General features: G+C 39.7%; 1 protein-coding gene across 4 annotated transcripts in view; it reads left to right on the plus strand.

The window, feature by feature from the left end:
- The first annotated feature begins 9,173 nt into the window (after positions 1-9,173).
- VWA8 (von Willebrand factor A domain containing 8) overlaps positions 9,174-25,582 on the plus strand; it is a 368,120-nt gene continuing 351,711 nt past the window's right edge. For 3 of the 4 annotated variants that reach the window (XM_045053513.1, XM_045053514.1, XM_045053516.1), the window contains exon 1: positions 9,174-9,437. In XM_045053513.1, the coding sequence (XP_044909448.1) occupies positions 9,275-9,437 (163 nt within the window). In that variant the 5' untranslated portion in view covers positions 9,174-9,274. The remainder of the gene's footprint in view (positions 9,438-25,582) is intronic. The other variant, XM_045053512.1, reaches the window with a different exon arrangement.

Here is a 25,582-nt window from a genome sequence, read left to right on the forward strand (position 1 = left end):
GCTAGACACTTTGCATTTATTAGTGAATTGTCACAATACTCTATTAAGTATTATTAATATTTTATAGATAAAGATATTGAGGCTCAGACAGTAATTTTTCCAGTGTCACACAACTAGAAATGAAGTGTAACCAGATTTGCCTGGTTCCAAAGCCTCTAGTTTTACTACTTCACATTCATTCCTTAGTTCAATGTATTTGTTGACAAAGATTTGAGGATTGAGCTAGATGATGTAGTGGAGGGAAAGAACTATGTAACTGTATCGACAACCTACTAAAAAAGTGTCAATATTCTTAATATGGAGAGCTCTTAAAATCAGAACAATATTTCAAAAAGTACATGAAGAAGAATTAGACCAGTCAGTAACAAAAGTGCAAATGACTTTTAAACGTATGTATAAGTGTTCATCCTCACTGATGACCAAAGGCATAAACATTAAAATAACAGTTTCAGTTTGGGGGTACCAAATAGATAATGATCTTCTTTCTTTTCCTTTCCTCCCTCCCTCTTTCCTTCCTTCTTTTAATGGTGATATCCTGTGGAGGAAAGGGATCAGGGAAGCAGAGACCCTCATACAAACTGATGAGTAAATATTGGCACAATCCCTTTATCTTCCCCAAATCTAGTTTTTGTGATTGCTATGAGAAAACATCCAGTCCTGAAGCCCCCTCCCCATCAATCCATTTCCCACATGGTGTTCATCTTAACTCTTTTTAAAAATTTTTTATTTACATCCAAATTAGTTAGCATATAGTGCAACAATGATTTCAGTAGATTCCTTAGTGCCCCTTACCCATTTAGCCCAACCCCCCTCCCACAACCCCTCCAGTAACCCTCTGTTTGTTCTCCATATTGAAGAGTCTCTTATGTCTTGTCCCCCTCACTGTTTTTATATTATTTTTGTTTCCCTTTCCTTATGTTCATCTGTTTTGTCTCTTAAAGTCCTCATATGAATGAAGTCATATATTTGTCTTTCTCTAATTTTGCTTAGCATAATACCCTCCAGTTCCATTCACGTAGTTGCAAATGGCAAGATTTCATTCTTTTTGATTGCTGAGTAATACTCCATTGCACGCGCGCGCGCGCGTGTGTGTATCACATCCATTCATCCATTGATGGACATTTGGACTCTTTCCATACTTTGGCTATTGTTGATAGTGCTGCTATAAACATGGAGGTGCATGTGCCCCTTCAAAACAGCATTATCTGTATCCCTTGGATAAATACCTAGTAGTGCAATTGCTGGGTCATAGGGGAGTTCTATTTTAATTTTTTGAGGAACCTCCATGCTGTTTTCCAGAGTGGTTGCACCAGCTTGCATTCCCACCAACAATGCAAAAGTGATCCTCTTTCTCCGCATACTCACTAGCATCTGTTGTTGCCTGAGTTGTTACTGTTAGCCATTCTGACAGGTGTGAGGTGGTATCTCATCGTGGTTTTGATGTGTATTTCCCTGATGATGAGTGATATTGAGCATTTTATCATGTGTCGGTTGGCCACTTGGATGTCTTCTATGGAGAAGTGTCTATTCATGTCTTTTGCCCATTTCTTCACTGGATTATTTGTCTTTGGGGTGTTGAGTTTGATAAGTTCTTTATAGATTTTGAATACTAATCCTTTATCTGATATGTTGTTTGCAAATATCTTCTCCCATTCCATCGGTTGCCTTTTAGTTTTGCTGATTGTTTCCTTTGCTGTGCAGAAGCTTTTTATTTTGATGAGGTCCCAGTAGATTTCAGGAGTAGATTCCTTAATGCCCCTTACCCATTTAGCCCCTTACCCCTTTCCCTTACCTCCGGAGACGTGTTGAGTAAGAAGTTGCTGCGGCCAAGATCAAAGAGGTTTTTGCCTGCTTTCTCCTCGAGGATTTTGATGGCTTCCTGTCTTACATTTAGGTCTTTCATCCATTTTGAGTTTATTTTTGTGTATGGTGTAAGAAAGTGGTCCAGGTTCATTCTTCTGCATGTCACTGTCCAGTTTTCCCAGCACCACTTGCTGAAGTGACTGTCTTTATTCCAGTGGATATTCTTTCCTTCCTTGTCAAAGATGAGTTGGCCATACGTTTGTAGGTCCATTTCTGGGTTCTCTATTCTGTTCCATTGATCTGAGTGTCTGTTCTTGTGCCAGTACCATACTGTCTTGATAATTACAGCTTTGTAGTATAGCTTGAAGTCTGGGATTGTGATGCCTCCTGCTTTGGTTTTCTTTTTCAAGATTGATTTGGCTATTCGGGGTCTTTTCTCGTTCAATACAAATTTTAGGATTATTTGTTCTAGCTCTGTGAAGAATGTTGGTGTATTTTGATAGGGATTGCATTGAATATGTAGATTGCTTTGGGTAGTATTGACATTTTTATAAAATTTGTTCTTCCTATCCAGGAGCATGGAATCTTTTTCCATTTTTTTGTGTCTTCTTCAATTTCTTTCATAAGCTTTCTACAGTTTTCAGCATATAGATTTTTCACCTCTTTGGTTAGATTTATTCCCAGGTATTTTATGGTTTTTGGTGTCATCTTAACTCTTTTTAAAAAAATTTTTTTTCAACGTTTTTATTTATTTTTGGGACAGAGAGAGACAGAGCATGAATGGGGGAGGGGCAGAGAGAGAGGGAGACACAGAATCAGAAACAGGCTCCAGGCTCTGAGCCATCAGCCCAGAGCCTGACGCGGAGCTTGAACTCACGGACCGCGAGATCGTGACCTGGCTGAAGTCGGACGCTTAACCAACTGCGCCACCCAGGTGCCCCTACTCTTAATATCTCTTACAACATGCTTATATTGCTACTTTGTGAGTTTTCAATTTTAGGTGTTTTCTTGAGTTTTCAGTTTTAGGCATTATCTATTGATTTTTTACTTTAGTAGATGGGAATTTAGCTCGGCCCTCACCAGTCACTATCCTCCTATCTTATTAGTGCAGTTATAATTTCAGCTAGCTTAATATTCAATGTTTATATCATTATCATTACAAAATGTCAGTCACAGTTAAGCCACATACTATATTATCCTTTACCTTTCCTGCACATTCCGTTTTCCTTGAAATTTATAATTTGTTCATTTAGTTTTTCATGGCTTCCTTATTAACTCACTAACTAGGGTTGTTGTCTATTTTCTTGATAATACTAAATGACTTTGATTTTCTTGAAGTCTCTTTGAATGCTCTAACCAGATCCTATGGAGACTATGGCCTTTTGGCCTGCCACATAGCCATCTCCTTTGGATCTCTCTTCACTGTCAATTAGGAATCTCCTTTTCCTTTTCCCTGTGCTACATCTTTATCTCCCAAGGTCACATGTCTTTCTCTTTCTTGGCTTCCTCTCTCTCTTCCTGAGAAAAGGTGAATTGAAATACATTGTTTGTGAGATTTTTACATGTCTGAAATGTCTCTCTTCTACCTTCACTCTTAATTGACAGTTTGGCTGGGTATATAATTCTTGAAAATAATTTTCTTTCAGAATTTTGAAGGCATTGCTTCATTGTCTTCTGGCTTCCTCTATTGCTATAGCAGGCAAATATCTCCTTGGGGACAGATGTAATGTATAGAGTATACTTCTTGCTCTAATGTACCCATAAATAAAAAACACACCATGTATGCATTCAACATTCAAAAAATTTAAGTATTTCAACTCAGTGCAAAAGTAAAATAAAAAGTTACCTTATTGCCATCCTAGTTATGCTTTAATAAACAGGCACCTGGGGTTATATTGTCTCCCTCTTTTCCTTTTGGGTATGACTTTGGAAGTTCAATGCTATTCTGATTCTTAATTCTTGATATAAAGCCTGATTTTTCTTCCTGAAAGCTGGCAAATTTTTTCTTTCTTGTCAGTTTACTGAAATTTCACAAACAGCTTCCTTTGGCTAAGCCCTTTTAATTTGAACACTTGCTTCCTTCATTTGTGGGAAATTTTCTTGAATTTTGATGATTTCCTTCCCTGTTCATTCTGTTCTTTATTTCAGAAACCCTTGAACTCTGAAACTCATGTATTAGAACTCCTGGACTGATCCTTTAATTTTTAAACCTTTTCTTTTTCTTTTCTTAATATTTCTGTTCCTTTTTCTGGGAGACTTAATTCAACTTTATTTTCCAACATTTCTCTTGAGTTCACTTTATTTCTGCTACAAAAATTAGTCTTTACACATAACTAAATTTTGTTTTTGCTTATTCTTTTATCTTTGCTTTCCATGTCATTAATTTTTGTTTGTCTTTAGTATTCCTTCTTTCAACTTCCTTTGGATTTAATATGTTATTCTTTTTCATACTTTTTAAGTTGAAAGGTTAGTCCATTAAATTTTTAGCCTCTAAGTACAGGAAAACTTTAGCTGCACATCACAGGATTTAATAGGAGGCATTTTCACTATTGTTCAGTTCCAAGTGTTTTCTAATTTTATTTTCTTTTTTGACCCATGAGTACACAGAAACATATCTATATCTGAAAAAAGTCATAAAATTGATTTCTCACTTAATTGCATTAAGATCTGAAATTGTGTTCTCTGTTCTTTGATTTTTGTTGAAACATGCTTTATAGCCTTTAACATAACTCATTTCTAATGTTCTATTTATTCTGGCAGATAATGTGCACCCTTCAACTTATGCTTGCCATTTTTTTGTGCATTAATCAAATAGAGCTTATTAATTGTGCTGTGCAAATATCCTATATAATGACTGAGTCCATCTAAATTAAAATTATGGCTTATATTTTTCTTCATAGCAATCAAATCCTGTATATTCAGGCATCAAACCCATCTAAATTTCAGGCAGAAGCCACAAAGTCTTAAGGAAAAAAAATCTATCTAGAATCAAGCAGATAGATGTGATACCTTTTTGTCTACCTCAGCAATTTCCCCCCTAGTTTACCATTTGTGTAGACGTTTTCCCGTCCTGGTTTATGCTGGGGTCTTTAGTCCACTCCCTGTCCTGTGTGTCACCTAAAGCTATAGGCACCTGGGACAGTAGAGGTTATCAGGGCATCCAGCACCTTTGGTGATTCCTCACCCTCCCAGACTCTTCCTCCCAGATTTACTCGTCGACTTACAGAATTTCCCCTACTTTCTCATAAGCTTCCAAGTTCATTTTAAGTTCTGCTTTAAACTATTTTTTCCAGCATTAAGTGTTTGCAGGGGATGGGGGTTCTTCTAGTGTATCTTTCTTACCCTTTCTTACCCTTTTCATCTCTCTCTCTCTGAACTTCTCATGTTCTTGCTCACTTTTATTTCATAAAGGCTATGTATTCTTGTATCCTTAACCATGGTAAGTGGCATTTTCCCCCCTCAGCAGGGTAATAAATTTTCAGTGATTTATGTACCTCCTAAATTGACATGCTATTTTATTTTCTTTGTTCCATAGTATACTATTTTTAAAATGGATTCCATTATCCTCTTTTTTACTTAATTTTGGATACAGAATGTTCTACCTAGCCTGACCTGGTGTTTGCCAGCAGACAGACTGGTCAAATTGTCTTTGGCCCTCGTTTGTCTCCTTGTGTGCTGGTGGAATCCCCTTCACAGATCTTAAGATCTAGCAGGGTATGGATCTTGTGGTTCTGTTGGGTTCCTTCCTATTCTCTGAATAGATGGGAGTTCAAGAACTCTCCAGTTTAAAGTCTTCTCAGGGCTGCTATTCTTGCCATGTCCTTGTCTAAAATCATTTCATGATGTAAAGGGGCTATCACCTGTTCTTTCCTCTCTTCTCCAAGTCCCTGTTCAGATTTTATTTTATTTTATTTTATTTTATTTTATTTTATTTTATTTTATTTTATTTTATTTTATTTTATTTCATTTCATTTTATTTTATTGTGGATAAGGGGAGAGCACTCATAAATTGTTTTAGAAAAAGTGCTGAAGAGGATGAACAGGTGGGACAGACTTAGAGTAAAACAATGGAGAGAACTGTTATCTAGTTTTATGACTAAAACGTGTGGCATGCAGGTTATCTCTTATAGGTATTGCCAAGAATGCACATTCTTGGGCCTTTTCAGACCTACTAAGTCAGAATCTCAGGGTGGGGAGTGAAGCCTGAGAATCTATAGTGTAACAAGTTCTCCAGATGATCAGGATGCACACTGAATTTTGGGAAGCACAGGTGCAGACCTGTGATTTCCCAGGAGGGTGAACAGTAAGGAGGGATGAAGCACCTACCTTTTAAAAATAAGACATAGCATTATTAATTATTAATATTAATAATTATTAATATTATTAGATTATATTATAGATTATAGATTATAACATATATATATTATAGATTATTAAATGAATTTTCCAATGAGTTACATTAATATGGTAGGAAAAATATTTCTTCTGGACTCTGGAAAAAGGTTGACAATCCCAGTTTTTGGTAGCTTGGCTTTTTTTTTTTTTTTTTTTTTTTTTAAGTATGTGACCAGTTATTTTAGTGAGAATTTGAGAGAAATTACACAGAGGTTGTGATAGACGTCTTTTTAAATCAAGGACCTTTGGTTTATCTTTCAAACATTGCTGAGGTCTACTTTTCCCCATTCAGACTCATTGCCACCGGCTGGGGTTCACTGTTTCAAGCAGAGACTATTTTTACTGCCACATAGCTAGAATTTGATGCTTCCTTTCTTACTTACTCAATTCACAATTCATTTCGTATCTAAAACATGATCAAAACATCCAGGGGACCCAATCTACCTATATGATGAAGTCCAACTTTCCAACCTCATCAAGCCATTCAAGGTTTTTCATTGTATAATCTTTTCCTCCCCCACTCGTGTTCTCCTAAGATTATGCCTTTTTCACCTGGCTGGTCTCTTTGTCCCTATAAATTGACAATGCTTGTCAGGACTCCAAGCCCCTGCTTCTGCTCTATACCCACTTCTTTGTTTATCCAAATCTAAAGTGGAATTCAACGTAAAGCTCAGGTGTCATTTTTTTCTCTGGCTCAAATTTCCCCTCATATTGCAGATCTGTCACTCTAAAATATCTTCATTTTCCCATTTCCTGGAGGTTAATATGTAAACTCTTTCACCTCACATACAACATGGCCCCAATTTCTCTTTCCAGGCTCATCTCTACAAACTTTTATGTACTTGACCTCCAGACACAGTGAATCACTGATTCTCAGTCTTGCCATGTATATCCAGCTTTCTGTACATTTGTCCATGCTTTTCCTACTGCAAGATATGACTTGCCCTTTTCTCCACTTGAAAAGATCTCAACTATCCTTCAAGACCCACTTTAATCATTAAATTCTCTGTGAAACCTCACTGACCTCTCCCTGGTGAAGCACTCTAGCCCAGAGTACCTTGAGTCTAAACATCCTAAACATGTAGTGTCCTACACATTGTATTATAACTCATTTGTGTATTTGTCTTCTGCACTTGATGTGAGCCCATGACTACATAGTACCCAGAAGGGTACCATTTATACCACAGTTGCTTGAAAAATGTTGTTTGTAAACCTGTATTGATTTCCCCATTGCCTCGACTCCAAGAGCTTTTAGCACTTTGCTAAATTACCTTACATTGTTTCTCTACTGTTTCAAGTGTGCACTGGATTCCAGTAAGATTAAGTAGAGATGTCCTAATCAAGGAACTTAATTTCTCCAGCCTCAGTTTCTTCACCTATGAAACAGGATAGATAATAAAGGCCTGTGTGAAATGAAGTAATGCTTTGAAGTATTTAGCATAATACCTGGCACACAGTATGAACTCAAAGTGGAAAAACATTTCATAAACTCCTACATCTTACATTTCTGTCCTTTTCTCCTAGCAGTCTCATAGGGCTGTAGTGAAGATTATAGGAGAACATGCATATGAAACCATGTTGCAATGTACTATGCAAACATTTACCTTGATTTTCAGCCCCTTAACTAGGTTAGAAGCCTGTTGCAGCCTTCACCCTTTAGGTCCAAGGCCTCGACAAGATGCACAAAGCCTTATCCAGCACTGTTTTTCTTTTACAGCCACCCATCACCTCTCAGCACCTGTCACAGGGTTATGACACGGCAGGTGCTCAATACAGATTTACAGATAGGGACAACTCCAGAATTACCAAGGCCTCTAACTGCAAGTGAAGCCTTCTGCATTCTTTTGGTTTGCTGTTGGTTTGGAGTAACCTGATTTAAACATTTTGCGTTGGCCAATTCACTCCTGACATTTTGGAGATGCTGTGGAGACATTTGGAGATATTAGGCTTAGTCTGCTTTGTGGTAGGACCTCTTCTGCCTTTGGCATGTGTGACAGGGAGTCAGCTTTAACCAGTGTCCTACTTTTTTCTCTTACTAACGACATAAATTATGTTTATATAACACTTCCACCGCAGAATGACTGAACAAGTACTTGATTTGGGTCCTTTCTGACATTTTGACAATTTGTATAAATCACCAAGATGTGAGTTTTGCCTTTAAAATACAAGACAACAGGGGCGCCTGGGTGGCTCAGTCGGTTAAGCTTCCCACTTCGGCTCAGGTCATGATCTCATGATCCGTGAGTTCGAGCCCCGCGTTGGGCTCTGTGTTGACAGCTCAGAGCCTGGAGCCTGTTTCAGATTCTGTGTCTCCCTCTCTCTGACCCTCCCCCATTCATGCTCTGTCTCTGTCTCAAAATTACATAAACATTAAAAAAAATAAAATACAAGACAACAAGCTTACAGGGAAAAAAAAAAGATAAAGGACAAGGCTTTCAAATGCTGTATGGAAACACAGGTATGGTTACAATGCATGGAAATAGGTGAGAGTTCCCACAACCTCCAGGGTACGGACTCAATTTCTGAAAAGGATTTGAAGCAGCCTACAGGAAAAGGGCAATAAGACTGGGCCATTAACCAAGAAAGGAAGGGAAGACTTGGTAAAAGCATCTGAAGAGTCACACCATTAAATAGTCCTAGTACCCGGGGGCATTTCCTGAACTCCGAGTTTACAGGACTACAGGGGAACGACTGGAAGCCGGCCTGGTGAAGCCAGGTGAACCGACGCAGGTGCGGGCGAGGCCCGCACCAGAGCCAAGTCCCCCCAGCTCCGCCGCAGAGGCACCCGGGCGGCCTGTAGGACTCAGCGCTCAGCCGCACCTGCTCCGGGTCGTCCCTCGGCGGCGGGTGCGGACTTCCCGGGCTCGCGCTTCTCGGGCTCCCTCGGTCCGCTTGGGGTCCGCTTGGGGTCCGGCCGGCCCGAGACTGCCGAGCCGGCCGCGCCGGGGGAAGGAGTTTCCGGCGGACGCAGCGCGGAGCCGCTTCCTGTCCCGCTCGCCGCGCCGCCTCACTCTGCCCGTCCCGGACGCGGCTCGCGCGGGACCCGCTCCCCTGCCCCGGCAACACGTCCGGCCCCATGCAGTCGCGGCTTCTGCTCCTCGGGGCGCCCGGCGGCCACGGCGGCCCGGCCGCGCGGCGCATGCGGCTGCTCCTGCGGCAGGTGGTGCGGGGCAGGCCCGGCGGAGACGGGTGCGGGTCGGAGGTCAGACTGCTGCATGCCGGGGCGGGGGCCGACACAGGTAACCCCGGGACGTCCCCGCCGCCCCTGCGGTCTGTGCGGGGCCCCTGCGGTCCTCTGCACCCCACTCCCTCCTGCTTCGCTTGGGAAGGAGCGCCGCGCGGGAAGCCAAGACATAAGACATTCTAGTTTCCACCTCGCGGCTAACTGCTGTGTATCGCGAGGCAAGGCGCTTGCACTCTCTGGGCCTCATTCTGTAGTCCGAGGGATCTGGGCTAAGGTTTATGATGACCTGGAATAGTGCATTCGCCCCCCCCCCCCCCCCCCCCCCCGCTGCTTTTATCCCTGGGATGCTGATTTGGACTACAGTACACGCTGGGGTTTAATACAGGAGCCCTCAGAAATTGTTGAAACCTGGGATTGACCTTGCTCGCAGAGTGTCAAGGGCCTGGAAGCCAGTCTGTGTCATGTTCCAACCAGGGCTAGTGGCGGCTTAGAAGTGTACGTTCTCGCCAAGGATCCCATCGTTAACAGTGTTTTAAATGTATACGCAAGGCTTTCTGAATTTTCCAGGAGTTTTCCTTTCCCAAAGTGTTCACATCTTATTAGAGCCGAAAATCACAACTTAATTTTAAAACTCCTGACTGTACCATTGAGGTAATTTAGACCCAGAAGGAAAAACTGGCTTGCAGGAGATCACACAGCTAGTGACTGCTTTAGAATCACGTGTCTGATTTCTCAACTCAGCCTTTTTTTTTTTTTTTTTTTTTCCCTTTTGGTTATACTAGAGCTGGTTTTCAGAATCTTTTTTTGTTACATGCTGGAGTTAAAGCATTTGTGCTGGTTAAGGGGGAGGATGTATGTTGTTGGCTGTTCTTGAATGGCAAAGTGATTCTAGGCAAGATTTTGTCAGTGTCATTGCTGCTTAGAATACCAGAGGTTTTTACTTGGAAGTTGTAGGTTTCATTGTTCTTGCAAAGACTGGCCCCAATAATTTTCCTTGCCAGGTTTAGGTCCCGTATGTTCCATCCATTCATTCATTTACTGAACAATTTTTTTTTTTCATTTTCTGTGGAGTTGTGATTTCGAATTTTGCTCCTTTACCAGTTATTGTGACTATTGTGATATTAAGAGTTTTTTGTTTGTTTGTTGCTTCTTTGTCCTAGAAAGCAGGGAGGACAAGGGTGGAAGTGCAGCATAATCTGTAACTTGGGCTTTGGAGTTAAACAGTATGGGTTTGGAGTCCATTTCTACACCATCTGGATATGGAGATCTGAGGGTGGGTTGCTTAATTTTGTGTCCCAGTTTTCTTAAATGAGGATAAAAAGAGTATATTTGATAGGATTATTATGAGGATTTAATTAGTTCATATAATTCCTGGCACATGTTAACATTCAATAAAAGTTAGCTTATTATTCTTAGTATATATATTTTTAGCTATGGGAGAGTTGTTCTGTTTCTTTGGCTTTAGATGAAATGAAACCAGTTACTTTAGGTTTAAAACTATCAGCTAGCTGGCTAGGCATATGGGAAAAAGTTAAGTCATATGACCTTTAAAAAAAAATGGTCTTTGTACATGAATAATACGTGGTGATTATAAAAACATTAAAACTGTCCTCAACATTATGTCCAACAAATCAAAGTACAGGCTTTGCTTAAAATGTGAGGCTCATGAACACATTATAGACAACATATTAACTTCTTAGACTTAGTCATTGACTGGCAGAATCAGACCACAAGGAGTAAATTGTGCTAAACTTACTTGCCTTGCTGTTGCAAAGATGCCCAATGTTGCAGGTGTGAAGACTGAGTAAATTCATTTGGAACCTTATGAGAGATCTGGACTCTATTAAGAACAGCTGAGAGCCAGGTAAATCGGAGGCAAGCTCTTGGCTACTCTGGGACATAATGTTGGTCATAAAGGTTGGAGTGTCTCATTTTGAACCAGAGGTCATACATAGACAAAATAAAAGCCACAAATAGCACTGTGATGTAATGAATTACAATTTAGATTGGAAAGATGCTCCCAGCTGCATATACACATGTGGCCAGTAACTCATCTCTGCATGTAATTGACCTTGCTTCCTTGTAGATTGGAAAAAGAGCATTGGGGTACATAAGCAGTAGATTCATGTTCTATACTGTTCTTATCTTTCCTGGACTGTATGTGTGTCTTATTTATCTTTATATTCCTTTGGTACCTGTCAACACTTTGTATCGTGTTGACACGATACAAGCACTCAGTGACTTATAATACTAAAATTCATACAGAGAAGGAAACCAGGTACTTTAGGTTTAAAACTATCAGAGTTTTAACTATCTCCTTCCAGGAGAGGCTGGAATTGCCTTGTTGGCTTTCAAGATAGGAGCTTTATAAAGGCTGGTAAAGAAGAGAGGGTCATTTATGTTAAAAAAAAAAAAATACCCAAACCCACTGCCTTTTGTCCTTTGCTATTGGATAGTTTTAAGTATCGATAATTTGTAAATTCTTTGTATCTCTTTATGCTTCAATTGGTAGTGTTGTCTCTTAGTTTTAGGAACAAAGAGGCTTACAAGGAGGTTAGCTACTGCAAAGAATTTTCAATAAAGATTATTGTAGGGTTTCACAGATGGAGGCAAGTAAATTGGCTCAGTGGGACTCTGACAGTAAACTGTTTAGATATACCATGGAGCAGGCTCAAATGATAAACCTGGAAGCATAACTCTGTGTAATCCACCATGACATGTTTAGTGCTGTCATTGTTATTAAAGGGACTCTGTTTTATCTTTTATGACTTTTGTATATTAATACATTTGATAAAGGAATCTTTTTTTTTTTAATTTTTTTTTCAACGTTTTTTTATTTATTTTTGGGACAGAGAGCGACAGAGCATGAACCGGGGAGGGGCAGAGAGAGAGGGAGACACAGAATCGGAAACAGGCTCCAGGCTCCAGGCTCCGAGCCATCAGCCCAGAGCCCGACACGGGGCTCGAACTCACAGACCGCGAGATCGTGACCTGGCTGAAGTCGGACGCTTAACCGACTGCGCCACCCAGGCGCCCCGATAAAGGAATCTTTAAAAATACTTTTTGTATAAGAAATTGTGTTCATTGTTGAAAAGTAAAGTGCAGACAAATCCCCTGAGATATAATCTCCCATTCAAAGTCATCATTGTCAACTTTATGGTGTTAATATTATCAGATTTTGTGAAATACATATATTTGTACAACTGCACATTTCTTTTTTAAAAATAGGATCATGTATTTTTTATAATTCTCACTTAACCATTATTGTAACATATTAACAAAGTGGTAAATATTGCTACACATGTTCATTTTAAGTAGATACTAAAGTCATATATTTATTCATATAATTTGTTTTACCAGTTTTTCATTGTTGGACATTCAGGTTGCCTACTTTTATTTCTATTTTTTTAAAAGAGATCTCTACACCCAACGTGGGGCTCAAACTCATGACCCTGAGATTAGGAGTTGGATGCTCTACTGACCTGAGCCAGCCAGGTGCCACAGGTTGTCTGTTTTTAAATATATAAAAAGTGCAATAGACATCCACCCATAATGCATTTTTTTGTGATTTTATTCCAGAGCTACAATAGAAATAATGACTTTGGGAAGGGGAAATAGAGAACTCCTGCTTCATGAAGAATACAGTGTAAAGGGAAAAACTACACTATGATGGTTCAGGTCTTAGCTCCGTATTTACTAGGTATTGAACTTTGGGAAAATTATTAACTACTTTAAACTTGCAGTAGGCTATTTTGACCCTGAGGACATTGTGACCCTTCTATATTAAAGCATTTAGCAGTAAAATCCCAAAACAATTGTAACTTAATAAATTATTGGGAAGACCTGTGTTAGGAACATGCAGACTAATCTGGAAATTGCTGATATATTTGGTTTTCTCTTGGGTCTAAGTTTTGTATTAAAAAAAGTGGTGACACTAAACCAGTGCTTTTTAACCAAGAGTGATTCCCTTCCCCCAGGGGAAAATGTGCATAGAAAAACATGGTGATGGGTTCACATAGGTGGGAGATCTAATGGTTTCAGGCTAGATGTAGGATGTTCAAGCATCTTTAGGGCTTGGACCCTCTCTGCCCTTCCCCGTGGTCCCCCCCCCCCCCCGCCTCCTTTCTACTCTCCATTTGTTGGATTTGATTTTTGCTGTATTGGTTTCAACATCTGTTGGGATTTCTTCAAGTGGTAGCAGTGATAGCCTTACTGACAGCCCCAGATTTTGATGGTCCTTACACTTCACACTGTTAGAAAAAGAGGGGGATGCCTGGGTGGCTCAGTTGGTTAAGCAACTTCGGCTCAGGTCATGATCTCACTGTTTGTGGGTTCGAGCCCCACGTCGGGCTCTGTGCTGACAGCTCAGAGCCTGGAGCCTGCTTCCGATTCTGTCTCCCTCTCTCTCTGCCCCTCCCCGGCTCACACTCTGTCTGTCCACCTCTCTCTCAAAAATGAACATTAAGAAAAAATTTAAAAAAAGAGAGAAAGAACATCTTTTCCTTGAGCTCTGACAAAAATCCTTGTGAGAACTCTTACTGGCCATGCCTGGATCATGTGTCCATCTCTAAAACAATCACTGTGGCCAGAGAGTGGAATATTCTGACAAGTTTGTGCAGGATATTCACTTCTGGAGGTTTTGGTGCAGGGATAAAGGTTGGGATTAATGGTATAAACTCTACCCAAACCAGATGGGATGGGTTCTCCGCTGGATAGAGGGATTCTGTTGTCAAAAGGGAAAGAATATTGAGTAGGTAAAACAAAACAGCTGTCTACTAAAACTCAAGTGTGTAATATCCAAAGGGGTTTTACAAGAATAAGTGTTATTTAGAATACACTATTGGGGCGCCTGGGTGGCTTAGCGTCTGACTTTGGCTCAGGTCATGATCTCGCGGTTTGAGTTCGGGTCCCATGTCAAGCTCTGAGGCTGGAGGCTGCTTCCGATTCTGTGTCTCTCTCTGTGCCTCCTCTGCTCACACACTCTCTCTCTCAAAATAAATAAATATTAAAAAAAATAAAATACACTATTAATTATTATTTGAATATAGAGATTATTTTCCTATAAACCTTTGGGAAATTCCTTTAAAGTAGGATGATTGCAAGTGATAAAATCAAACCTTATTACTTTAAATGAACCTTAAAGTTAATTTCATTTGGAAGGTTTTATTTTTTGGATTCTTTTCAGGGCTTTTAATTTTCAAATCGATACTTTCCATGCCTGAATAAAACATATATCCGTTTATTGGTGGTAGTATTTGTGTGAGAGTTTGTGTGCTGTGTACAGGGATTTAAGTAATCTGAGTTACATGTGGTTGCTTTTTTGCATATCATTAACTACAGTGTCTAAAAAGATGATCGTATTTAACCAAAATAGTGTGTTTGAAGAAAGGTATACCTTAGTTTCTTCTAAGTTGTATTACCTATTGTGTTATATAAGTATTTTCACTTCCCTTTAGAGTCATACTTACACTACTTCATTTAAATCAAGTCTTGGGGCGCCTGGGTGGCGCAGTCGGTTAAGCGTCCGACTTCAGCCAGGTCACGATCTCGCGGTCCGTGAGTTCGAGCCCTGCATCAGGCTCTGGGCTGATGGCTCGGAGCCTGGAGCCTGCTTCCGATTCTGTGTCTCCCTCTCTCTCTGCCCCTCCCCCATTCATGCTCTGTCTCTCTCTGTCCCAAAAATAAATAAAAAACGTTGAAAAAAAATTAAAAAAAAAATAAATCAAGTCTTTACAAATGACTTGATTTCTGAGCTTTTTGAAAGATAGGCTGCTCTCAGTGCAGAAAATCAGTGAACTAGGGCTTAAAACAACACTTAATTAAGAAAACAGTATTTAATTAAAAGCTATATTCATTCACATATTCATTTACCAAACATTTCTTGAATACCCAGTTGGTTTAAGATATTATTTTTGGCTCTATGAGTACAAAGGTGATTAAAACATAGGCCCTGCCTGCAAAATGCTACACTTTTACAGACTGAACAGTGGTCTTCAAAAATTTTCACACTAACCTCCTAAAAGGATTTTGAAAATATGTATCCCTTTTATATTTTGAAGTTGATATCTAGAAATTTTCCTGAAAAGAATAAATAATTGCAGAGTACAGTGTTTCCAGTGTGTTGTAAATATTGACATTTAAAATAAAAATTTTTAACAGTCTTGAAAGTGTATCTTTTAAGTGAAATTAGAATATCCTAGTAATATGTTAGCCACTATCTCTGTTTTGAAAAATAGATTAAAAAGCTCATGTTTAACTATCAGGAAGCTCATGTTACTTTTTTTTTATCTCCTTGAATTTATATTTCAATTACCACTACTCATCATAATTTTATCTTAATATTTTTACTCTTAAAATGTTTTGTCTTTAGATTTCTCTGCACAAAAATGTTTAAGTGTTAAAACATATCTATCACTACAATTATTAAAGCATAATTGTTCAAAAGAACATCAATATGTTTCAAATTTCTTAAAAAAATGTAAAATTTTGCAGAAATGTACCTGTTAACATGAGTGGTGCTTTTCCCCAGTTAAATATTAATGTAATTAATAGCTCCTAATTGAGTACTAATTTTGCTGCAATGTATATAATTTTGATATAGAAATATCACTCCGTTCTTTACAGACTTTTTATATATGAGCCAAAAGTAATATGTTGATTAATTATCAAAAATGTTATTTTTAGTGGTCTGTCAACTGACAACTTGATTATAGCCTTTTCAGTTTTGTTCATAGCCAATAATTGGAAACCACTTGACTGGCAGGTAGAGTCACTGACCTAACCAGCCAGTACCATCACTCTGCCTCAGTTTCTGGAAGATTCACTAAAAAGCTTTACCAAAATTTATCAAAAGGTTATGGTTTTTTCCTCATGTAGAGGCTGCTTGTTTAATGTACTCAGAAAAGAGGTGATAAAATGAACCCTTCATTCAGCATACCTTTGCCAGTATAGTATTTGAGAAAATGCTTTTATCATGTTTAAATACTTTTTTTTTTTAATATATGAAATTTATTGTCAAATTGGTTTCCATACAACACCCAGTGCTCATCTCAAAAGATGCCCTCTTCAATACCCATCACCTACCCTACCCTCCCTCCCACCCTCCATCAACCCTCAGTTTGTTCTCAGTTTTTAAGAGTCTCTTATGCTTTGGCTCTCTCCCTCTCTAATCTTTTTTTTTTTTTCCTTCCCCTCCCCCATGGGTTTCTGTTAAGTTTCTCAGGATCCACATAAGAGTGAAACCATATGGTATCTGTCTTTCTCTGTATGGCTTATTTCACTTAGCATCACACTCTGCAGTTCCATCCACGTTGCTACAAAGGGCCATATTTCATTCTTTCTCATTGCCACGCAGTACTCCATTGTGTATATAAACCACAATTTCTTTCTTTTTTTTTTTAATTTTTTTTTTCAACGTTTATTTATTTTTGGGACAGAGAGAGACAGAGCATGAACGGGGGAGGGGCAGAGAGAGAGGGAGACACAGAATCGGAAACAGGCTCTAGGCTCTGAGCCATCAGCCCAGAGCCTGACGCGGGGCTCTAACTCACGGACCGCGAGATCGTGACCTGGCTGAAGTCGGACCCTTAACCGACTGCGCCACCCAGGTGCCCCAAACCACAATTTCTTTATCCATTCATCAGTTGATGGACATTTAGGCACTTTCCATAATTTGGCTATTGTTGAGAGTGCTGCTATAAACATTGGGGTACAGGTGCCCCTATGCATCAGGACTCCTGTATCCCTTGGGTAAATTCCTAGCAGTGCTACTGCTGGGTCATAGGGTAGGTCTATTTTTAATTTTCTGAGGAACCTCCACACTGCTTTCCAGAGTGGCTGCACCAATTTGCATTCCCACCAACAGTGCAAGAGGGTTCCCATTTCTCCACATCCTCTCCAGCATCTATAGTCTCCTGATTTGTTCATTTTGGCCACTCTGACTACATGAGGTGATATCTGAGTGTGGTTTTGATTTGTATTTCCCTGATGAGGAGCGATGTTGAGCATCTTTTCATGTGCCTGTTGGCCATCCGGATGTCTTCTTTAGAGAAGTGTCTTTTCATGTCTTCTGCCCATTTCTTCACCGGATTATTTGTTTTTTGGGTGTGGAGTTTGGTGAGCTTTTTATAGATTTTGGATACTAGCCCTTTGTCTGATATGTCATTTGCAAATATCTTTTCCCATTCTGTTGGTTGCCTTTTAGTTTTGTTGATTGTTTCCTTTGCTGTGCAGAAGCTTTTTATCTTCATGAGGTCCCAATAGTTCATTTTTGCTTTTAATTCCCTTGCTTTTGGGGATGCGTCAAGTAAGGAATTGCTGCGGCTGAGGTCAGAGAGGTCTTTTCCTGCTTTCTCCTCTAGGGTTTTGATGGTTTCCTGTCTCACATTGAGGTCCTTTATCCATTTTGAGTTTATTTTTGTGAATGGTGTGAGAAAGTGGTCTCGTTTCATTCTTCTGCATGTTGCTAGCCAGTTCTCCCAGCACCATTTGTTAAAGAGACTGTCTTTTTTCCATTGGATATTCTTTCCTGCTTTGTTAAAGATTAGTTGGCCATATTTTTGTGGGTCTAGTTCTGGGGTTTCTATTCTATTCCATTGGTCTATGTGTCTGTTTTTGTGCCAGTACCATGCTGTCTTGATGATTACAGCTTTGTAGTAGAGGCTAAAGTCTGGGATTGTGATGCCTCCTGCTTTGGTCTTCTTCAAAATTACTTTGGCTATTCGGGGCCTTTTGTGGTTCCATATGAATTTTAGGATTGCTTGTTCTAGCTTTGAGAAGAATGCTGGTGCAATTTTGATTGGGATTGCATTGAATGTGTAGATAGCTTTGGGTGGTATTGACATTTTAACAATATTTATTCTTCCAACCCATGAGCACGGAATGTTTTTCCATTTCTTTATATCTTCTTCAATTTTCTTCATAAGCTTTCTATAGTTTTCAGCATACAGATCTTGTACATCTTTGGTTAGATTTATTCGTACGTATTTTATGCTTCTTGGTGCAGTTGTGAATGGGATCAGTTTCTTTGTCTTTCTGTTGCTTCATTATTAGTGTTTAAGAATGCAACTGCTTTCTGTACATTGATTTTGTGTCCTGCAACTTTGCTGAATTCATGTATCAGTTCTAGCAGACTTTTGGTGGAGTCTATCGCGTTTTCCATGTATAATATCATGTCATCTGCAAAAAGTGAAAGCTTGACTTCATTTTTGCCAATTTTGATGCCTTTGATTTCCTTTTCTTGTCTGATTGCTGATGCTAGAACTTCCAACATTATGTTAAACAACAGCGGGGAGAGTGGACATCCTGTCGTGTTCCTGATCACAGGGGGAAAGCGCTCAGTTTTTCCCCATTGAGGATGATGTTAGCTGTGGGCTTTTCATAAATGGTTTTTATGATGTTTATGTTCCTTCTATCCCGACTTTCTTGAGGGTTTTTGTTAAGAAAGGATGCTGAATTTTGTCAAATGCTTTTTCTGCATTAATTGACAGGATCATATGGTTCTTACCTTTTCTTTTATTAATGTGATGTATCACGTTGATTGATTTGCGAATGTTGAACCAGCCCTGCATCCCAGGAATGAATCCCACTTGATCATGGTGAATAATTCTTTTTATAAGCTGTTGAATTCAATTTGCTAGTATCTTATTGAGAATTTTTGCATCCATATTCATCAGGGATATTGGCCTGTAGTTTTTTTTACTGGGTTTCTGGGTCTCTGTCTGGTTTAGGAATCAAAGTAATACTGGCTTCATAGAATGAGTCTGGAAGTTTTCCTTCCCTTTCTATTTTTTGGAATAGCTTGAGAAGGATAGGTATTATCTCTGCTTTAAATGTCTGGTAGAATTCCCCAGGGAAGCCATCTGGTCCTGGACTCTTACTTGTTGGGAGATTTTTGATAACTGATTCAATTTTTTCGCTGGTTATGGTCTGTTCAAGCTTTCTATTTCCTCCAGTTTGAGTTTTGGAAGTGTGTGGGTGTTTAGGAATTTGTCCATTTCTTCCAGGTTGTCCAGTTTGTTGGCATATAATTTTTCATAGTATTCCCTGATAATTGCTTGTATCTCTGAGGGATTGGTTGTAATAATTCCATTTTCATTCATGATTTTATCTATTTGGGTCATCTCCCTTTTATTTTTGAGAAGCCTGGCTAGAGGTTTATCAATTTTGTTTATTTTTAAAAAAACAAACTCTTGGTTTCATTGATCTGCTGTACAGTTTTTTTAGATTCTATATTGTTTATTTCTGCTCTGATCTTTATTATTTCTCTTCTTCTGCTGGGCTTGGGGTGTCTTTGCTGCTCTGCTTCTATTTCCTTTAGGTGTGCTGTTAGATTTTGTTTTTGGGATTTTTCTTATTTCTTGAGATAGGCCTGGATTGCAATGTATTTTCCTCTCAGGACTGCCTTCGCTGCATCCCAAAGCGTTTGGATTGTTGTATTTTCATTTTCGTTTGTTTCCATATATTTTTTAATTTCTTCTCTAATTGCCTGGTTGACCTATTCATTCTTTAGTAGGGTGTTCTTTAACTTGCATGCTTTTGGAGGTTTTCCAGACTTTTTCCTGTGGTTGATTTCAAGCTTCATAGCATTGTGGTCCGAAAGTATGCATGGTATGATCTCAATTCTTGTATACTTATGAAGGGCTGTTTTGTGACCCAGTATGTGATCTATCTTGGAGAATGTTCCATGTGCACTCGAGAAGAAAGTATATTCTGTTGCTTTGGGATGCAGAGTTCTAAATATATCTGTCAAGTCCATCTGATCCAATGTATCATTCAGGGCCCTTGTTTCTTTATTGATCATGTGTCTAGATGATCTATCCATTGTTGTAAGTGGGGTATTAAAGTCCCCTGCAATTACCACATTCTTGTCAATAAGGTTGCTTATGTTTGTGAGTAATTGTTTTATATATTTGGGGGCTCCCGTATTCGGCACATAGACATTTATAATTGTTAGTTCTTCTTGATGGATAGACCCTGTAATGATTATATAATGCCCTTCTTCATCTCTTGTTACAGCCTTTAATTTAAAGTCTAGTTTGTCTGATATAAGTATGGCTACTCCAGCTTTCTTTTGACTTCCAGTAGCAATCTATCCAGTATTATAGATACTATCATGATCTATCCAGTATGATAGATACTAGATAGATATGATCAGTAGTATCCAGTATGATAAATAGTTCTCCATCCCCTCACTTTCAATCTGAAAGTGTCCTCAGGTCTAAAATGAGTCTCTTGTGGACAGCAAATAGATGGGTCTTGTTTTTTTTATCCATTCTGATACCCTATGTCTTTTGGTTGGTGCATTTAGTCCATTTACATTCAGTGTTATTATAGAAAGATATGGGTTTAGAGTCATTGTGATGTCCATAGGTTTCATGCTTGTAGTGATGTCTCTGGTACTTTGTGGTCCTTGCAGCATTTCACTCACAGAGTCCCCCTTAGGATCTCTTGTAGGTCTGGTTTAGTGGTGATGAATTCCTTCAGTTTTTGTTTGTTTGGGAAGACCTTTATCTCTCCTTCTATTCTAAATGACAGATTTGCTGGATAGAGGATTCTCGGCTGCATATTTTTTCTGTTCATCACATTGAAGATTTCCTGCCATTCCTTTCTGGCCTGCCAAGTTTCAGTAGAGAGATCTGTCACTAGTCTTATCGGTCTCCCTTTATATGTTAGAGCATGTTTATTGCTGGCTGCTTTCAGAATTTTCTCTTTATCCTTGTATTTTGCCAGTTTCACTATGATATGTTGTGCAAAAGATCGATTCAAGTTATGTCTGAAGGGAGTTCTCTGTGCCTCTTGGATTTCAATGCCTTTTTCCTTCCCCAGATCAGGGAAGTTCTAGCTATGATTTCTTCAAGTACACCTTCAGCACGTTTCCCTCTCTCTTCCTCCTCTGGAATACCAATTATGCGTAGATTATTTCTCTTTAGTACATCACTTAGTTCTCTAATTTTCCCCTCATAGTCCTGGATTTTTTTTATCTTTTTCTCAGCTTCTTCTTTTTCCTTAATTTTATCTTCTAGTTCACCTATTCTCTCTTCTGCCTCTATAATCCGAGCTGTGGTCATCTCCATTTTATTTTGCAGCTCATTAGTAGTATTTTTTTGCTCTTCCTGGCTGTTCCTGAGTGCCTTGATCTCTGTAGCAAGGGATTCTCTGCTGTCCTTTATACTGTTTTCAAGCCCAACGATTAATTTTATGACTATTATTCTAAATTCACTTTCTGTTATATTGTTTAAATCATTTTTGATCAGTTCGTTAGCTGTCGTTATTTCCTGGAGGTTTTTTTGAGGGGAATTCGTCCGTTTCCTCATTTTGGATAGTCCCTGGAGTGGTGTGGAACTGCAGGGCACTTCCCCTGTGCTGTCTTGAATAACTTGCGTTGGTGGGCAGGGCCACAGTGAGACCTGATGTCTGCCCCCAGCCCACCGCTGGGGCCACAGTCAGACTGGTGTGTGCCTTCTCTTCCCCTCTCCTTGGGGCGGGATTCACTGTGGGGTGGCGTGGCCCGTCTGGGCTACTTGCACACTGACAGGCTTGTGGGATCAGTCTGGGGATCTGGCGTATTAGCTGGGGTGGATCCGCAAGGTGCACAGGGGCGGGAGGGGCAGGCTCAGCTCGCTTTTCCTTCGGAGATCTGCTTTGGGAGGGGCCCTGCAGCCCCGGGAGGGAGTAAGACCGGCCGGAGGGATGGATCCGCAGAAGCACAGCGTTGGGTGCAAGCAAGATCCGTGGCAAGCAAGTTCCATGGCGGGAACTGGTTTCCTTTGGGATTTTGGCTGGGGGATGGGCGGGGGAGATGGCGCTGGCGAGCGCCTTTGTTCCCCGCCGCCGAGCTGCGCTCTGTCTTCCGGGGCTCAACAACTCTCCCTCCCGTTGTCCCCCAGGCCTCCTGCTCTCTGAGCAGAGCTGTTAGCTTATAACCTTCCAGATGATAAGTCCCGCTTGCTGTCCAAACACACTCCGTCCGGCCCCTCCGCTTTTGCCAGCCAGACTGGGGGCCTCTGCTTGGCCAGCGGGCCGCCTCTCTGCCCCAGCTCCCTCCCGCCAGTCCGTGGAGCGCGCACCGCCTCTCCGCCCTTCCTACCCTCTTCCGTGCCTCTCGTCTGCGCTTGGCTCCGGAGAATCCGTTCTGCTAGCCTTCTGGCGGTTTTCTGGGTTATTTAGGCAGGTGTGGGTGGAATCTAAGTGATCAGCAGGACACGGTGAGCCCAGAGGCCTTCTACGCTGCCATCTTCCCTCAGGTCATTTTTATCTCATGCTCTTCGGGCATTTTGATCATTTTACCTCAGTGCTGAGCCACTTATGGATCTCTAAGTTGTTTTGAGAGGGAAGTATAAAGTGAGTTTACAAATAGCAGCCAGTTGAAACATAAATTCTTAAAAAAAATTTTTTTGTTAGTGTTTAATTATTTTTGAGAGAGAGAGCGCGTGCCTAAGTACTTTTTAATCAAATTTTAGTTTTCATAATTAAAAAAGGTAGCCTGTATTATCAATTCAATCAGCTTAATTAGGCTTTCTGACAGAGAAAACATTTTTCCTTTCAATTTGAATGAATGTGTTAGTATGTATAATAAGGAATGTTATAAAAACCACTGAATGAGAAATTGCAGGCCACATTTTATAGGCTAGATTACTAAATGCAGTAAAATCTAGTGGTCACATATTTAAGTCATCGATTTCATAATGTATGCCTTGCAGTTTTATTTTTTAGTATAATTTATAAGTAATGTAATAGTTAAAGGAAGTTATTTATGTAGTGAGGTCTCTGATAGAAGACATGATATTGTTTTATTAAATGTGTAATAAACTTTGTTGATGCGTCTTAGAGAACAATTAAAATCATGTATAAAAATCAGAAATAAATGCATCAGTTTGTTTAAACCTCATGATCCAGCTTTGACACTGTATTTAGTGAAATGAGAACTAACTGGTTCAGAAGGTAGTATGTCCTTTTCACCATAAGAGTTAGAAAATAGCCATTTTATAAGATGAGGAGTGACTGTAATTGGAATGAATGGTTCATGATGACATTTGAGAAGAAATTTTTAACAGGCTTTTGAAAGACACCTATCTGATCTGAAACAGACATTTAAAAGTTTTTTCTGTGGTCTTTATCCACCATATTGTGAAAATCTTGGTAGTACTGACAGTTACTTCAGTGACATTAAAACTGAGCAGCGTCAATTATATGTGCTGCTTCAGGTGTTCAGAAGTGCCTTCTTGTGTGTGTGTAGGAATAGTATGTGTTCTCAAGGTAAGAATTGAGGAAAGGTAAAAAGCAGCTTGCCTTTAAGTGCGTAAAAAGCCAGGTTTGCACTCTGAGCTCTCCCATCTTGGATTATTTGACAATATTAACTCCCACTTCCCTCTGCAATATACTGTATCTGACACAGGCCAAAAATACTTCAGGCATTTCTAAAGCTACTCTTCGCTTTTAGTAGGAATATGGAAGACATGGAGAAACTATTCTGAGGCAGTTTATGTTGACTTGAATAATCTTTAAAGGAAGCTTCTCCTAGACCATAATTGAAAATGCCTCATTTGTTTAGTCCACTGGAGCAGTGCACCATCCACTGTAGAAATGTAAGGGGGAGGGCTTCTGAAAGAGCCTCTGGGAACGAAGGACCTGCAGGGCCAGTTCTGTCAGGTCAGCATTCGGGAAGAACGGATCTAGAAACTGATCTCCTTAAGACTGCCGTGCTCTGGACCCTTAGGAAGTGTGTATCCTAACTTAAAGAGAATTATTGCAGAGGAACAATAATCAATACTTGTAATACAGTGTGAGAAATGCTATTACAGAAGCATGAGCCAGATACTGTGCTAGCAGAAAGACAAGAATGAGAGGATCAATTCTTGATGGAGGTGGAGATCATGCAAAAGGAAAAGTTAGGGAAAGCTCAACGGGGAGATGAAGAGATTTGAGGAGTAGGGGTCTGAAGGGAAAGGGTGTGAGAGAGTTGTGGAAGAACTTTCAGGCCAGGGAATAAAGCATCAATCACTGAGATAGGAATAGAAGAGGTAGAGCTGGTTGGACATAATTGGACAACACACACAGAAAGTAAAAAGTTATGATTTTCTCATGTTAAAGTTGAATTATCTCTAGAATATCTAAGAATGTCCAGTAGCCTGCTGATAGATATGGATCTCAGGAGAGAGATCTGAGCCAAAGGGGACGTTTAAGGCTTTAGTGTACAGAGGTCAGAGTTGGGCCATTAGCAGGGATTAGATGACTCAGGAAAAGTATAGCATGGTAACAGAAGGTGGCCAAGAACATCAGCTTTGAGGCAGGAAGGTCAAATACCTACTGCCTATGAATGTCATTTTCTTCTTTGCCTACAGCAGGCATGACTAGATCGCTATCCTTATTTCTTCACAAGTCCAGTTTTCATTGTGATTGCTTCTTTGGGTTTTTTTAGAAGCCTTTGGTTTGATTTCCGAATGTTGAGAGATTTTCCAGTTATCTTTTAGTTATTGATTTCTAGGTAATTACATTCTGATCAGAAAACATATTTTGTATGATTTCATCCCTTTGACATTTATTAAGATTTGCTTTGCGGTCCAGCCTAAGATCTAGTTTGGTGAATGTCTCATGTGTATTTGCAAAAAATATGTATTCTGCCCTTGTTGGGTGCAGAGTTCTGTAAAAGTCATTTATGTTGAATGGTTAATCGTGTTTTCAGATTTTCTCTATCCTATTTTCCAGTTGATTTTAGCCAAAGGCTGAGGAAGAAATATTCTTATTTCTATATCCTTCTATTTTTTTCTTGCTCTTCATGAAGTGCTGAGATATATTAAAATATCCAAGTATGATTATGGATTTATCTAGTTCTACTTTTAGTTCTGTCAAGTTTTGTTTCCTGTTTATTCCCCAGCCTCCTCCTTGCCAGGTCACCACCATAGGTTTGCTGTATTCCTCCACAAAGGGTCACAGTTCACTTAGGAAGCTTTCTAAATATACTTTCTCTGCAGGCACTGTCCCCTTCTACTTGCACTAGGTCCTTACAGGCCTAGTGGTGGCCATGGCTTCCTATTATTGCTAGTCCCAGGATACTGCACTATCCTTGCCCCATCTTCACAAATGGTTGGGCCCTGATTGCTAAATGGATATGTGTGGGAGAAACATTTCAGTCAGTAGGAAAATCCAGTGCAAAAGCCTGAAATGAGTATGAGTCTGACATGTTGAAGGAATAGTGAGGAG

Source organism: Felis catus, chromosome A1, assembly GCF_018350175.1.
Source record: "Felis catus isolate Fca126 chromosome A1, F.catus_Fca126_mat1.0, whole genome shotgun sequence".
In the NCBI taxonomy this organism is placed as follows: domain Eukaryota; kingdom Metazoa; phylum Chordata; class Mammalia; order Carnivora; family Felidae; genus Felis; species Felis catus.